This window comes from Dreissena polymorpha, chromosome 12, assembly GCF_020536995.1.
Source record: "Dreissena polymorpha isolate Duluth1 chromosome 12, UMN_Dpol_1.0, whole genome shotgun sequence".
NCBI classification, from domain to species: domain Eukaryota; kingdom Metazoa; phylum Mollusca; class Bivalvia; order Myida; family Dreissenidae; genus Dreissena; species Dreissena polymorpha.
Genome location: NC_068366.1, coordinates 54,676,013 through 54,691,078, shown reverse-complemented (window position 1 = coordinate 54,691,078; position 15,066 = coordinate 54,676,013). Strand labels below are relative to the sequence as shown.

General features: G+C 36.3%; 1 protein-coding gene across 1 annotated transcript in view; it reads left to right on the top strand.

Moving 5' to 3' along the window:
* The window catches only part of LOC127852623 (midasin-like), a 93,595-nt gene that overhangs the window by 14,218 nt on the left and 64,311 nt on the right, over positions 1 to 15,066 (top strand). The window contains exons 10-19 of the mRNA XM_052386575.1: positions 1,799 to 1,968; positions 3,416 to 3,593; positions 4,304 to 4,416; positions 5,058 to 5,206; positions 5,810 to 5,870; positions 6,514 to 6,628; positions 7,397 to 7,481; positions 9,484 to 9,587; positions 10,950 to 11,086; positions 12,088 to 12,192. Of these exons, the coding sequence (XP_052242535.1) occupies positions 1,799 to 1,968; positions 3,416 to 3,593; positions 4,304 to 4,416; positions 5,058 to 5,206; positions 5,810 to 5,870; positions 6,514 to 6,628; positions 7,397 to 7,481; positions 9,484 to 9,587; positions 10,950 to 11,086; positions 12,088 to 12,192 (1,217 nt within the window). The remainder of the gene's footprint in view (positions 1 to 1,798; positions 1,969 to 3,415; positions 3,594 to 4,303; positions 4,417 to 5,057; positions 5,207 to 5,809; positions 5,871 to 6,513; positions 6,629 to 7,396; positions 7,482 to 9,483; positions 9,588 to 10,949; positions 11,087 to 12,087; positions 12,193 to 15,066) is intronic.

Here is a 15,066-nt window from a genome sequence, read left to right as displayed (position 1 = left end):
ACATGGCCGCCAGTGGACAGGGCAATTTTCTCTATATGTATATAGTGAAAACATGTAAACACTCTAGAAGTCACATTTTTGGTCCAATTTTCATGAAATTTGGTCAGAACATTTGTTTCCTTGATATGAGAGTTGAGTTTGAAAATGGTTCCGGTCAGTTGAATAACATGGCTGCCGGGGGGGGGGGGGTCAGTTTTCCTTATCTGGCTATAGAGAAACCTTGTAAACACTCTAGAAGTCACAATTTTTGCCTGATCATCATGAAAGTTGGTCAAAACATTTGTTTTATTGATATCTCGGACAAGTTCCAAAATGGTCCAGATCGGAGAAAAAACATGTCCGCCAGTGGGCGGGGCATTTGTCTTTATATGTATATAGTGAAAACATGTGAACACTCTAAAAGTCACATTTTTGCCCAATTTTCATAAAATTTGGTCAGAACATTTGTTTCTTTGATATGAGAGTTGAGTTCGAAAATGGTTCTGGTCAGTTGAATAACATGGCTACCAAGGGGGGGGGGGGCAGTTTTCCTTATCTGGCTATAAAGAAACCTTGTAAACACTCTAGAAGTCACAATTTTTGCCCAATCATCATGAAAGTTGGTCAAAACATTGGTTTTATTGATTTCTCGGACAAGTTTGAAAATGGTACAGATCGTTGAAAAAACATGGCCGGCAGTGGGCGGGGCATTTTTCTCTATATGTATATAGTGAAAACATGTGAACACTCTAGAAGTCACATTTTTGGCCCAATTTTCATGAAATTTGGTCAGAACCTTTGTTTCCTTGATATGAGAGTTGAGTTCGAAAATGGTTCCGTTCAGTTGAATAACATGGCTGCCGGGTGGTGGGGCAGTTTTCTTATATTTATATATTTAAAAAAGCTTGTGAATACTCTAGAAATCACATTTTTTGCTCAATCATCATGAAACTTGGTACAAAGATTGGTTTTATATATATCACATAATTAATGCCATAATTATTGCCCTTAGATTGTCCAAATTTTCATTATATTATACAATTTTTTTGTAAACACTCAAGAGGTCACAATTTTTTTTCAGATTTTATGAATCTTGGTCATAATATTTATTTTTGTAAGCAAAGTTTTATGTTTGGTAAGGGGGATCAACTCAAAATATGGTCACCAGGTCAAATCTTACAAAAACAAAAACACTACATATGCCAGAGTTTTGGTTCAATAATGATGAAACTTGACCAGGATGTTTGTCTGGACAATATCTAGGTCAAATTATACGTTTGGTAAAGATTGAATGAACTGACTCCTCTCAGGTGAGCGAACTAGGGCCATCTTGGCCCTCTTGTTTACCATTCAGCATGGTGTCCGCTCTCTAATTCAAGTAGTTTTACATCCGATCTTCACCAAACTTGGTCAGAAGTTTTATGGAGATGATCTTAAGGCCAAGTTAGAACATGGGCCTTTCTGAGTCAAAAACTAGGTTAAGTTGTCACTTAGTGTGTTTTAAAAAATTAGCATGGTGTCCACTGTTTTTTGTGAAGACAACATGCAAAATATTATGTGTCAATGCGGCATGTGGGGTTATTCGTCACGTCTGTGACAAAGCTCTAATTTCCACAGGAAGCATAGTGAAATGTGTGACATAGTGACATAGCTTCATTGGGTCCAATGAAGGTAATTGGTGAGAAACTTACAAAATTACCATCTCACATCATTTGTTATCAGCTACCTTTACACCACAGACTGTAGATTAACATGGTTTATTGATATAAAAGTCCTCGCTTAGATCCTAAGCTTTCACCTGAGAATGTTTGTTTTAAAGGTGATATGCACCAAGTTCCCCAAGATGGAGACGGTGGTTGACCGTCTGCTGGACATCTACTTCCTGTTGTCTGCCGGCAACCACCAGGGGGCGCTGGATGATGCCATGGCAATGCAAGAGGAGAGTGTGGGAAAGTTCCTCACCAGAGATGGCAGACTCATTTCCACAAGGTATGTTTTTGTCAAAAAACGCTCTTGTCGATTGAAATCCAGGGCAGTCAGAGGGTGGAGATTTTTCGGCGTAAGCTGAATAAGCCAGCTTTTCACCCTGACTTGACCTTTGTAAGTGTCCAATAATACTCAAATAAAATTTCCCGCGGCTAGGTACAAATGAATACACTTCATTTATTCCATTGGCTGATTTGAGTATAACACCAGAACATTGGAAACATATCCGCGTCTTTGTAACACTGTTTTACTGCATGAAACAATTTTATCTCTAATGAAAAGGCCCAATAGATAGAACAGTTTTACAATCAATTTTCGACATAAATACAGTTTGTGCGTTCACCTTTTATTTTCAGAGAATTACCAGCGCAAAAGCGTTTAACTAAAGGCTATGTTGTCATATTTAGTACTTACTTGCATTGCATTTCAACCCGCGATGTTTCGGGTCAATACGCGGTCATTTTGTGAAAGTCAGAGTTTATATACAGTTCATCACCGGAGTTCGCAAAAGGGGTTGCGATCATTGTGTCTTACTGACAATAACGTAGTGACTGTAATGCATTGCATTCCAATCCGCAAGGTATCAAGGTCAGTGTGCGGTCAGTTGCAGAAATCTTTATATAAACGCCGTCTCGTAAACTTTGTGCACTTGAAGTCTGTTTTGATCAGAAAGATACTAAATAAAGATATTCGGCGATATCATTGTGGTATGTCAATCATCGATTTTTAATATGGTTTCAAAATTTGCATGATAAGGACCGATTTTGATAAAATTAATTAGAAATATTTATCCATTTAGACCAGTTTATTAAGCATGACCACAATAATTCGCTATACTATAATTATGCAATTAAATAAGATTCGAGTATTGCCGGCTGACCTATATGCACTCGTTTATTTTCATGTTTCTTGTGTTTTTCTATTCTGTAAATATAGATATCTGAGTAATAATATCACATAAAGCAAAATAAGCCACGAAATCTGGCGCAACACCCCGTAATTGATTTGCTTATGATGTAGCTAACAACTGCGCAGAAAAAAGGCATCCGCTACTTTTTATCTCATAGAGATAACTTTTGATCGTTCATAAACATCGACCACAATCAACGCCGTATATCTTTTTTTAAAGATATTTCTTGTTTATGTTTATAGTAAAATCTGTTGACAAAACTTGCTTAAAAAAGCGTATTTCCTTTGATTTGAGGCGCAGGTGTGCAATATTTGGCCATATTTTATTCCTTATTTTCTTTTATACAGTTTGGCTATATCCACATAGGAAATAATACATTATATTTTAGCATATTCTGCATATAAAAGTTCATTTTTTTCCTAGAAATCACGATGTTTTATTTGAAGTATTGCTATAGTCCTCTACATTCATAAAAAAAAATGTTTTTATTATTTTTATTTGTCCAAGTTACCTATATGTTGATTAATTTAAATCCTCCAGAGACCTTATAACCTGGTGCAGCAGAATTGCAAAAGACTTTGATGTGTCATCAACAGCAACGGGCAATCTCGTGCTACAAGAAGCTATGGATTGTTTTGTAGCCTGCCTATCCAAACCCAGCAAACGTCTGCCGTTAGCAGAAGCAATTGGTGCTAAACTTAACGTGCCTAGTGTTAAGGTAAATGTAATTCTGCGACAAATGTTTATTGGGTTGAGTTAATCACAAATATTAAGGGATATTGTTTTGGCGTTGTCCGTCCTTCCGTCCGTCCAGCACTTTTGTGTCGGGAGCCATATCTTGGAAGTGCTTTGGTGGATTTCATTGAAACTTGGTATGAGTATATATATGGATAAGAGGATGATGCATGCCAAATGGCATTGTACACCATTGGATAATAAAGGAGTTATGGCCCTTTGTATCTTGAAAAAATGATTTTTTGTGTCCGGAGCATTATCTTGGAAGTGCTTTGGCGGATTTCATTGAAACTTGGTATGAGTATATATATATGGATAAGAGGATGATGCACATTGGCGATGTCCATCCATCCAGAAAACGTTTGTGTCCAGAAGTATATTGGTGGGGGATATCGATTCAATGAATTTGCTTGTTTTATTTTTTAAATTGCATTCATTTCTTTTGTGGCCTCATTAACTTTATTGCTGCTCATATTCATCGTATGTCTTCAAAATTTATTTGTTACTGAAATGAAATGTCTTCAGTCAGACAGATACCAGAATATTTGATTTGGGTTTTTACTTGGCAAACTTATTTCTTGGAAAACATATCTAAAAAGTATGTACAGCCACAAAATCATGGAATCATCTTGTATTTTATATTCACAATTTGCACAATACTTAAAAAATAGCATGCCTCCACCATGTGTACAGGTGCAGTACTACATGGATCGTTACAAGCCTGAGGTCACCGTGACAACCAGCATGTTCACAGTGGGGCGTGTGTCACTACCTGTGCAGCAGACGTCACCTTTCATGCAGATGAGGCAAGTTATTACATGAGCTGCGCTCTGTGTAAAAGGGACTTAATGCATGTGCGTTATGTGTCATCCCAGATTAGCCTGTCCAGTCTGCACAGGCTAATAATTGATGACACTTTTTGCCTAGACTTGATTTTTGTTTAGAAGAGACTTTTCTTAAAACAGAAATTCTATAAAAGCGGGAGTTGTTGTCCTGGATCTGAGAAAAAACTTTACGCATATGAACTAAGCTCAATTTCTCAGAGGGAGCACACGTCTTAACTTAGAAGTGGAGGAGGGAATGGATTTGACGTTGTATGTCCACGCAAGCAGCCCCTCCTTTTTTGTGTTACATAACTCAAAAACTTCAACAGAGCTTACAGAGTGATGACAATGTAAAAGTATATTCATCAGCATGTGCACTCCATCTACAGCTTTACTTAGTTATCTCAAAGTTGCTGGTATTTTAGAAATATCTTGAGATATCTGTAGTTAAGCGTATACAAAAATAGACATTTTTTAGTTTCAATGTTGAATTTATGTATCACCATATAAAATAAAGATTTTGTGTATGTAAATTAACAGAAGCATTTTGATGGGACCATGTGGCAGTTAATCTATAACTCTCATATGAATAGAAAAACTATATTACAATTGTTATGTTGCAGAACACGTAGTACATTCTCCTACACCCGCCAGTCCAGTGTATTGCTAGAGCGTGTTGCCATGTGCGTTTTAAACAGGGAACCAGTACTGCTGGTTGGAGAAACTGGAACGGGAAAGACATCATCCGTTCAGTTTCTGGCTGAACAACTTGGTGGGTGGAGTTAATACTGATCAATTTTAACACAAACAATAGTTCTTATATAACTATCTAAAAGCCAATCAATAAAACCTAAATTGACACAATTTTGTTTAAAACTCTACTGGATGTTAATATGAGTTTGATGCTTGTGATATTTGATAGTGCAGTGAAATATTTTAAATCGCTATTTTCGAAACCCTAAATGAGGGGCCAGGGGGTTACATGATACTCCAGTTATAGTGATGAAACCCCTTTTATGGTGAAAACTCACCCACACCATGATGTTTATATTTTAGCGGTGTTTAATGTATGTGCAGTCCACAAAGGCTACGACAGCCAGGGACGACACTTTCCGCCTAAACTAGATTTTCGTTAAGAAGAGACTTTCTTTAAACCAAAAATATCATAAAAGCAGAAAGTGTCGTCCCTGATTAGCCTAGGTGGACTGCACAGGCTAATCTGGGACAACACTTTAAGCACATACATGAAACTCCCTTTTCACAGAGCACGACTCATTTATATATTATCCTATTCAGTATATGAACGTTGGCTTTTGTGATTCCAGCTTTCGTTTGAGGGACTAAATTTCAGTGATGGAATTTTACTGTGTTTCAGGTCACAAGCTTCATGTGATCAATATGAACCAACAAAGTGACAGTGCAGATCTGCTTGGAGGGTGAGTGCCTCACAATTTTGTCTGGAAGACATATCATAGTACCACAGTTATTTATTTTTTTACGTTTAAAAATATTTTTGTCCACTGGATCTGCAAAATTGTTTTATAAATGATGGACAAATAATATATATTGCATACTATTATATTACTCCTTCATTTGATATTTTAATTGTTAATTGTGTGTTATATACCTTTTAATGCACCGATTTTTTTTTGAATTTCTTACAAGCTTACTTAAGTTGAATTGAGTATGATATAACATTATTTATCCATTTACTTAAAATGCACATCAGCAATGCTGTCGTTATTTGTTCTTTCACTTGATATAAAACAGCAGCGACAAATATTCAATGTCTACTGTTAAAAAAGCAACATACAGTATTATTAGTTTATGTTAGCCTTGTTCTGGGAAAACTGGGCTTAATGCATGTACAAAAAGTGTCATCCCAGTCTACAAGATACTTTCTTTAAACTAAACATTCTATAATATCGAAAAGTGTTGTCCCTGATTAGCTCTATGCAGACTGCACAGGCGTCTCTGGTATGATTCTTTACGCACATCTGCAGGGGCGTATCTGGAATGACTTTTTACGCACATGCATTGAGACCAATTTTCCCAGCAGACGACTCATTTGTATTTCAGGTTCAAGCCTGTTGACGTCAGACACGTCATCAAGCCTTTATTTGAGGAGTTTGAACTTCTCTTTTGTAAGAGCTTCTCCCGCAAGCAGAATGCAAAGTTCCTGGGGCATTTACAGGCATGAAAACTTTACCTTGTTTGTATATCGTTATGTTTCCAAAGTATTTCTCTTAAAGTGTGCGTGACTGCCATTCACTTTGGCGTCTCTTTCAGAAATTTGATAAGAACAGGTGTTCTATGAATTTTTGCCAAGTAGGAAATTATGCAATATTTTTATTTGGAAAGTTTTCCAACATATCAGTACCTGTTATCTCATTGTGTTATTTATCACAGTCAGTGTATTGATGAAAATTAAAAACTAAACAAAAACACATATGACAGTTGTACTAGAGCTGTCCCAGTCAAGTTCTGACATTGATTAAATACAGAACATGTTCCTAGTTTGGTGTTCTGAGAACCACACACAACCAATGAGATGTATACACGCTCCTAGAAAACTTTACTTATTTTATATTCTTTTCCTTATTAATCATTTTTTGTTAATGTTCCATTTATAACTGCACTTTTCAGAGAATATGGTAATGTTGATATTTTGCTATTGTGGTATTTCATTTTCTTGCGCTTTTAACCTGTGTTTCATTTAAACTATACTGAATTTTATTAAAGAAACAAGGCACCAATCCATGAAACTCACATTGACTAATCATCTAGAATATTTTATTGTTATGGCATTTTGAATTTCTGTTCCAAAAGCCAAAATTGTCATTGTTATTTTAGTACAAATTGTATTGCAATAATGTGCCTTACAACTAAGCCATGCACTTTCTCTATGGTGTTATGGTGTTAATTATGGAACTTCCTTTGTGTAACCTATCTTTGTTTTCAGGACTGTTTTAACAAAAAGAAATGGGAGACTTTGTTTCAATTGATCGACCACTCCAGCAAATCAGCCTTGACAAAGTTTGAGAATGGTAAGTAATAGCGCAAGTGGTGAATTTATTAACAATAGTGCATCTTCCATTTTTATGTCTTATGGAATATGAGGAATTAAGCATTGCACTTGTCAGTCAAACCATCTGTACGTACATGGGGAAACTTGGGTTTTCAATTGCTTTTTAACTGCTGGATGTGTCTAGCTCAAACTTTCACAGTTTTATGACCTACATTTTTTGATGAGTGTAAAGAAAGAAATTTGAGAAACAATTAGTTTTATCAGCGTTATGGCCCTTTTTCCGATTTTCACGTACAGAAGCTTGTGTTTTCAACCCTTTCTTTTACTTCATGATGGATCAAACTTTCACAGATGAATAACCTTAATGTGTTGATGATCCTAAAGAAAGGAACTTTGGCTGCGATGAGTAGTGGAGTTATTATGGCCCATTGGTTGTACACTCTTGAAAATATAGTCCCAAAATTGTGTTTTTTACTCCTCTTTAATAACCAATGGAATCTCGCTCAGACTTCACAATTGAATGACCATTATGGAGATATGATTGTTAAGGAAAGAAATTTGGCTGGATGAATTTTGGCAGAATTGACTTTTACCAGAAAGTACGTTAAGATTTTGTACCCATTGCAGAAGCTATATTTGTTTTCACATTGTACTTGTTAAGTTTTTATGCCCCCGGTAGGGTGGCATATAGCAGTTGAACTGTCCGTCAGTCAGTGTGTCAGTCTGTCTGTCCGTCCGAAAACTTTAATGGCCATAACTTTTTCAATATTTAAGGTAGCAACTTGAGTGGTGAAAGGTGAAGGTCAAGGTCAGCCTTCAAGGTCAAATGTCAAATATATGGTGTCTGTCTGTCCGTCCGAAACTTTAACATTGGCCATCACTTTTGCAATATCCAAGATAGCAACTTGATATTTGGCATGCATGTGTTTCTCATGGAGCTGAACATTTTGAAAGGTGAAAGGTCAAGGTCATCCTTCAAGGCCAAAGGTCAAATATATGGCATCTGTCCGTCCGTTCGAAAACTTCAACTTTGGCTTTAACTTTTTTATGCCCCTGAAGGGTGGCATATAGTTTTTTAACTGTCCGTCTGTCTGTTTGTCAGTCAGTCCGTCCGTCTGAAAACTTTAACATTGCCCATAACTTTTGCAATATTGAAGATAGCAACTTGATATTTGACATGCACGTGTATCTCATGGAGCTGCACATTTTGAGTGGTGAAAGGTTAAGGTCAAGGTCATCCTTTAAGGTGAAAGGTCAAGGTCAAAGGTCATATTTTGCAATATTGAAGATAGTAACTTGATACTTGGCATGCTTGTGTATCTCATGGAGCTGCACATTTTGAGTGGTGAAAGGTCAAGGTCATCCTTCAAGCTCAAAGGTCAAATTTTGCAATATTGAAGATAGCAACTTGATATTTGGCATTCATGCATATCTCATGGAGCTGCACATTTTGAGTGGTGAAAGGTCAAGATCATCCATCAAGGTCAAAGGTCAAATTTTGCAATATTGAAGATAGCAACTCGATATTTTGCATGCATGCGTATCTCATGGAGCTGCACATTTTGATTGGTGAAAGGTCAAGGTCGTCCTTCAAGGTCAAAGGTAAAATATATGGCTTCAAAACGGCGCAGTAGGGGGCATTGTGTTTTACGAACACAGCTCTTGTTTTTCATATTGCAGAAGGTAAGTTTTTTTATGCCCCCTAAGGTGGGCATATAGTGATCAGACCGTCCGTCTGTCCTTCCGTCACACTTTGCATTTAGGTTTCACATTTAGGTTTTAAAAAATGCTCATAACTTTTATGTCCCTTCACATAGCAACTTTATATTTGGCATGCATGTGTATCTCATGGAGCTGCACATTTTGAGTGATGAAAGGTCAAGGTCAAAGGTAAAAAAATAACATGTATCAAAGCGGCGCAGTAGGGAGCATTGTGTTTCTGAAAAACACATCTCTTGTTTCATATTGCAGAAGGTAAGTATGTGTTCTTTTTCATATTGCAGAAGCATTTTTTTTTTCAGAAGCAAATATTTTGGAGAAATGGACAGCCCTATACAAGAGACTTGGTCAGTTGAAGTTACAGGTCCAGCAGACAGAAAATGCACTGGCATTTACATTTGTTGAGGTAGGTTTTTGCAATTGTTTGTGTTTTATGCCTGTTCTTCATAAAACAGGTAACACATTTTCTAGGGATGATGGCCATACAGGAGAGAATACACTCAATAAAGAATTGCTTCAAATTCACAAGAATACACACACACTAATTATAAGTATTAGATACTTTTGCCGGAAATTATTTTTTACATGTACAGTCCACTCTCGTTATCTCGAAGTCGGCGGGAACAAGAAAAAATATCGAGATAACGAGAGTTCGAGATATCCGATTCGGCGTTTTCAAAGAAAAAAATGAGATGAAAATTTACCCTGTTTTTAGCATTTAAATACCTGCTAAGTGGTCTAACTAAAGCCGTCACCGTGTGGCATAATACTCCCTTCCTGATATATACGCGTTTTTACAAGGCAAGATTACTTTTGCTATTTCATTGCTTAAAATGGCGTTTTAAGTATTACAACATTGCATGAACACATGCGGTTATAATTTTTCTAAATTGTCGAGTAAACATCCGGTAATGTTGCTATTTAAAGTAATGATGCAATTGACGTCCAATCAAGACGAGGGTTTTCCATCTGAACATGCGTAAATCACGTTCCGGAATACTGAACTGTACATGTACATTTTGTAGTTTGAAATATTCTTTCAAGTAAGCCATGATAATGAGTTTTGGAGTTCAGTGATAGAACAACATTCTGTAAACTTGCAACGGTTTATATACGCAAAAATATAACTCAATGCGTTTTGGAATGTTGTTTGTAAAAACAAATAGTCTTTCGGCCTTTCGGCAGACTGTGAATTAATTGCAGTTAATATTGATGTTAAAAAGTGACAGTTAAAGTGACAGGCCTTACTCAAGTGTTAATCGCTACTGACATTATACACGTGTGATCAGTGATGCAATTAACGGATCAATTTCCTACCGCACAGTATCGGGAGCAGCCGGGCGAAGCGGGACGGTGAAGTATCAAAGAAATTTTTTCTCACCTTTTGCCCACTCTGAGACAGTTATTCGCACTTCGAGATGAACCAGAGTAAATACATGTAAAATCGGGACTGGGGACACAATTTTATATTGACATATCGAATTATTCGACATAACGAAAATCGAGATAAGCGATGTTTATTTATATAGACAAAGAAGGGAAAAAATGGGACATTGAGCTTACTTCGACATATAGAGAATATCGAGATATCCGATGCCGAGATAACGGGAGTGGACTGTAGTTAGAAATTTTTAACCTTGACAAATGATAGTGATTAAAGTAGATCAGAATATAAAGAATCTGACAACTGTCATATTTGTACAATATAATTTATAAAACAAGTTCATGAATTGTGTTAGTAATTGAGTCTCTTCCTCCAAATGTTCAGGGCAGTCTAGTGAAGGCTATACGAGCGGGCGACTGGGTGTTACTGGATGAGATTAACCTTGCCGCCATGGAAACGCTTGAGTGCCTCAGTGGGCTACTGGAGAGTACTGCGGGCTCCATACTGCTCATGGAACGCGGGTAGGGCACTGGAAAATATTGTCACCTTAAAGCCACACACTTTGAAATGAAATACATGTTAATCAAAACATAGAGATGTAATTTTAAAGTGGGCAAAAATGTCATTAAATCTATAGCATAGTTAGCTAGTAATTTGTTATTATTTTTTTAATTTTAAAACCGAAAGTAGGATTTCTATACGTATATGTCCATTTCAACAGACGCGATTATTTTTAAGTTTTAAAGCGCAAAAAAAGACGGATTTCTACCTTGTAACCACCACATATATTCTAATTGGCATATGTAAAATGTGTTTCATATTTATACTTAAATTTACTATGCCATGAATTTCATTTCAAGGTGTGTGGCTTTCCCCCTTTTCCTCTCAGAAGCAGAGTAAAAATAGCTGTGTGGAACCAGCATAAAACCAGAAAAGCCTGCAAGTAACTCACAGTCTTTTTGGGTTTTATGCTGTTTGCTGCTCATCAGTACCTAAGGGTTAGAAATGAAGCCTCTGGAAACTTGAATCCAGTAAGAATGGTCTTTAACCAATTGACCAAAGAATGCTCTAACTGAATTTGATTTTCTAATGGACTACAAACACGTTAAAATACGTATCTGAGCAGAAAAGGGTTGTCTGGTGGTTTTGTATGTCATATTGTTTTTGCCCTGTCTGTTAGTTGGTTTGTTTTCATCAAACTTTAACATTGGCCATAACTTTTGCAATATTGAAGATAGCAACTTGATATTTGACATGCATGTGTATCTTGTGGAGCTGCACATTTTGAGTGGTGAAAGGTCAAGGTCATCCATCAAGGAAAAAGATCAAATATATGAGGGGACATAGTGTTTCACAAACACATCTTGTCTACTTTTGGGAAAAGGTGCTGAGGTGATGAAAATATATACAGGTTAATGTTAATTTTGTCTGTTACAAACAGTATTGAGTTGGTCTTCTACAAATGATTACTTTACTCTAGATCAGGCCCAAACACGGTTTTAGTGCCTTGTGATCATTTCAGAGATTTGGAGCCAGTGGTGCGACACTCCAATTTCCGCCTGTTCGCCTGTATGAACCCCGCTACAGATGTGGGCAAAAAGGATCTGTCACCTGGCATCAGAAATAGGTAAATCCCTTTACATTCATATGCAAGATGAAATAGTTTAGCTGTTCCTATCTATAACTTGTTATTTGCCTAACATAAGTTAAGCCCCTTTTCCAATTTCAGTTCACATTTTTGCTGGTTGTATAGACCGAATAAACCAAAAAATACGTCCCTGAAACTAGAAAATTCAGATCAGATGTGTCGTATTTGATATGTAATATTGTATCTTTGCCAAAAACTTTGTCATCAAATGATGAAACTGGGATTCACAGGCAGGGGGTCAATTAGTTTATATAGAATGGTATAGCAAATTAACTAAATGAATCTTTTTCTCTGAAGCCCATAGGCCAGAGGTTTGATATGTGGTACATAACATTGAATTGTGGTTCTCTACAAAATTCGTTCAAATAATGCCCATTGGATCAATTTTTCATTGTTACAAGTCACTACATATGGCTCAGAGCTCCAGATAAGGATTTGTGAAATAAGTAACAGTACTGCCACAGACAGAAAGAAAAGGAGTTACACTGAAAATCAATTAGTACCTGTACTACCATATTCAAAAATACAAGTTGTATTGTACTACCCGTGTTCTTGGATAAATTGAAGGGTTTATAACTAACTTAACAAAAACATTTGCAGCAATAATAATATATATATTTAGCTTCTTAAACTGTCACTTTATGAGGTTTTCCATTCTGAATTATGATGCAAATATATTTACAAATTTAAATACTATTTTTTTCATTTACTTGACAAGAAAACACAAGCCAACTAGTTAGCTAAGTAAATGAACACTAATGTCACTGTCTCATATTCGGTTTTCCAATCTTCCACTTTTTTTTTTGGATCCGTTTCCAATCTTGTTTTCTAACGTTTTTAGCCACTGATGCAATCAGATCGTTTCATATAGGGGCGACAATGTCTTTTTCTGGGTTTACAGATTGAATGTCAGGATGGTTAGACGACGGTGTCTAAAACATTATATGACAGCAAAGTGTTTTTTTGACGGCCTTCCATTGCGCGCAGACATATTGTTTTTTACTGGTTTACGAGTTAACGGAAATCACGCAACAAAATAGACAATAATACTGGAACCCAGTCGCCGTTAGGTTAGAGACCAGCACATCACGCCGCGCTGACGCGAACGTATCAGTACGGCCAGATTTTTTTCGTAATTGCGTAAAAAGGATATTAAAGTCGGAATTGTACATCCATTTTATAAAAATAAATGCGTAAACCTTCGTTAAAAAGCCGTATTTACGGCTGTATGGCTCTTGTCTGGAGCTCTGTGGCTGCAGGCAACATAAGCAGGTATAGGTTACTATGGTGAGAAATTCCAGTATCCTTTTAATGTCCTTTAATTTTACTATTTAATAGAATACATGTAGTTATGTTCTTAATTTTCAGAATTATATTTATTGAAATAATATGACAAACATGGGTAATTAAATTGTCTGCAGAGCTCTATTTTCCTGTCTACTTGTTTTGGGATTAGTATAATTGTAAAAATAATGTCGACGTTAATTATGTAATATATTATTATATTTATACATTAATTTAAATAAATTGGTTTTATATAGTTTTAATGAAAATATGTATCAGAATGGTCGAATAAGTCATCATTATGTTTATGAAGACATCAAGTGTTGATTTTTGACAAATAAATGTCTTACTATGAACTTAATTGTCCATGGACAATGTCGTAAAACAAGTAAAATAAATGAGCCTTGGGATGGGAAAACGAGTTTTAATTCATATGCATAAAGTTTTGTCACACGGGCTAATCAAGGACGACACTTTCTGCTTTTATAGTTTTTTAGCTCACCTGAGCGATAGCTCGGGGTGAGCTATTGTGATCACTCATCATCCGGCGTCCGTCCGTCCGTCTGTATGTCTGTAAACAATTTGTAAACATCTTCTTCTACTAAACCATTGAGCCAATTTCAACTAAATTTCATGTGGAGCATCCCAAGGTCATGGGACAAAAGAATTGTTTAAAAAAAATTGATCACATAACCAAGATGGCCGCCATGACCATATGTGGTAAAAACCTTAAAAAATCTTCTGTTCAGAAACCGCTCATCAGATTTAAAAAAAAATTCACAGGGATGACCTTTGAAGGCTCCCCTGAAAAAGTTGTTCAAAGAAATTTGATTCGTCAAAAAACATGGCCGCAGGAGCTCGTTGAACTTTGCATGTTTATTCGTTTTTGCCTATTTTGTGAAAACTTTAAAAAATCTTCCACATTTTTTGTCCGATCCTTTCCAAATTTGCACAGTGTCTTTATATCAATGAGGACACAAACCCTACAAAAAATGAGCATTATTGGTCCATGAAGTACAGAATTACCTCCCCTTGAATTGAGAAAATGGTGTTTATGCAATAAAGTCCAAATTTTTCATCCAATTCTTTCCAAACTTGTAAGGATTTAGCATGGTTCAAACAAGGGAAACAACTACGGTTTATGCATGTTCTTTTTATTACAGATTTTCCTCCCTTTAATTCATTCAAAATCTCATTTTACAGCAGAGATTCCAAATCTGACCTGTAAATGAGCCCCATATTTACTGCCAGTGCTAGGTTACCTTTTCCATTTGATCATTCTTAAGTATTGGTCTTGTAAGGCTGCTACTGCTTCTGCTACTGCTAATGCTACTACTACTACTACTACTACTACTACTTCTACTACTACTACTACTACTACTACGTCTACTACTACTACCACTACTACTACTACCACCACCACCACCACCACCACCACCACCACTTCGACTTCTACCTGCCCTACTACTACTACTTTTAGACCACTACTACTACTACTACTACCACTACTACTACTACTACTACTACTACTACTACTACTACTACTACTTCCACTACTACTACTACTAC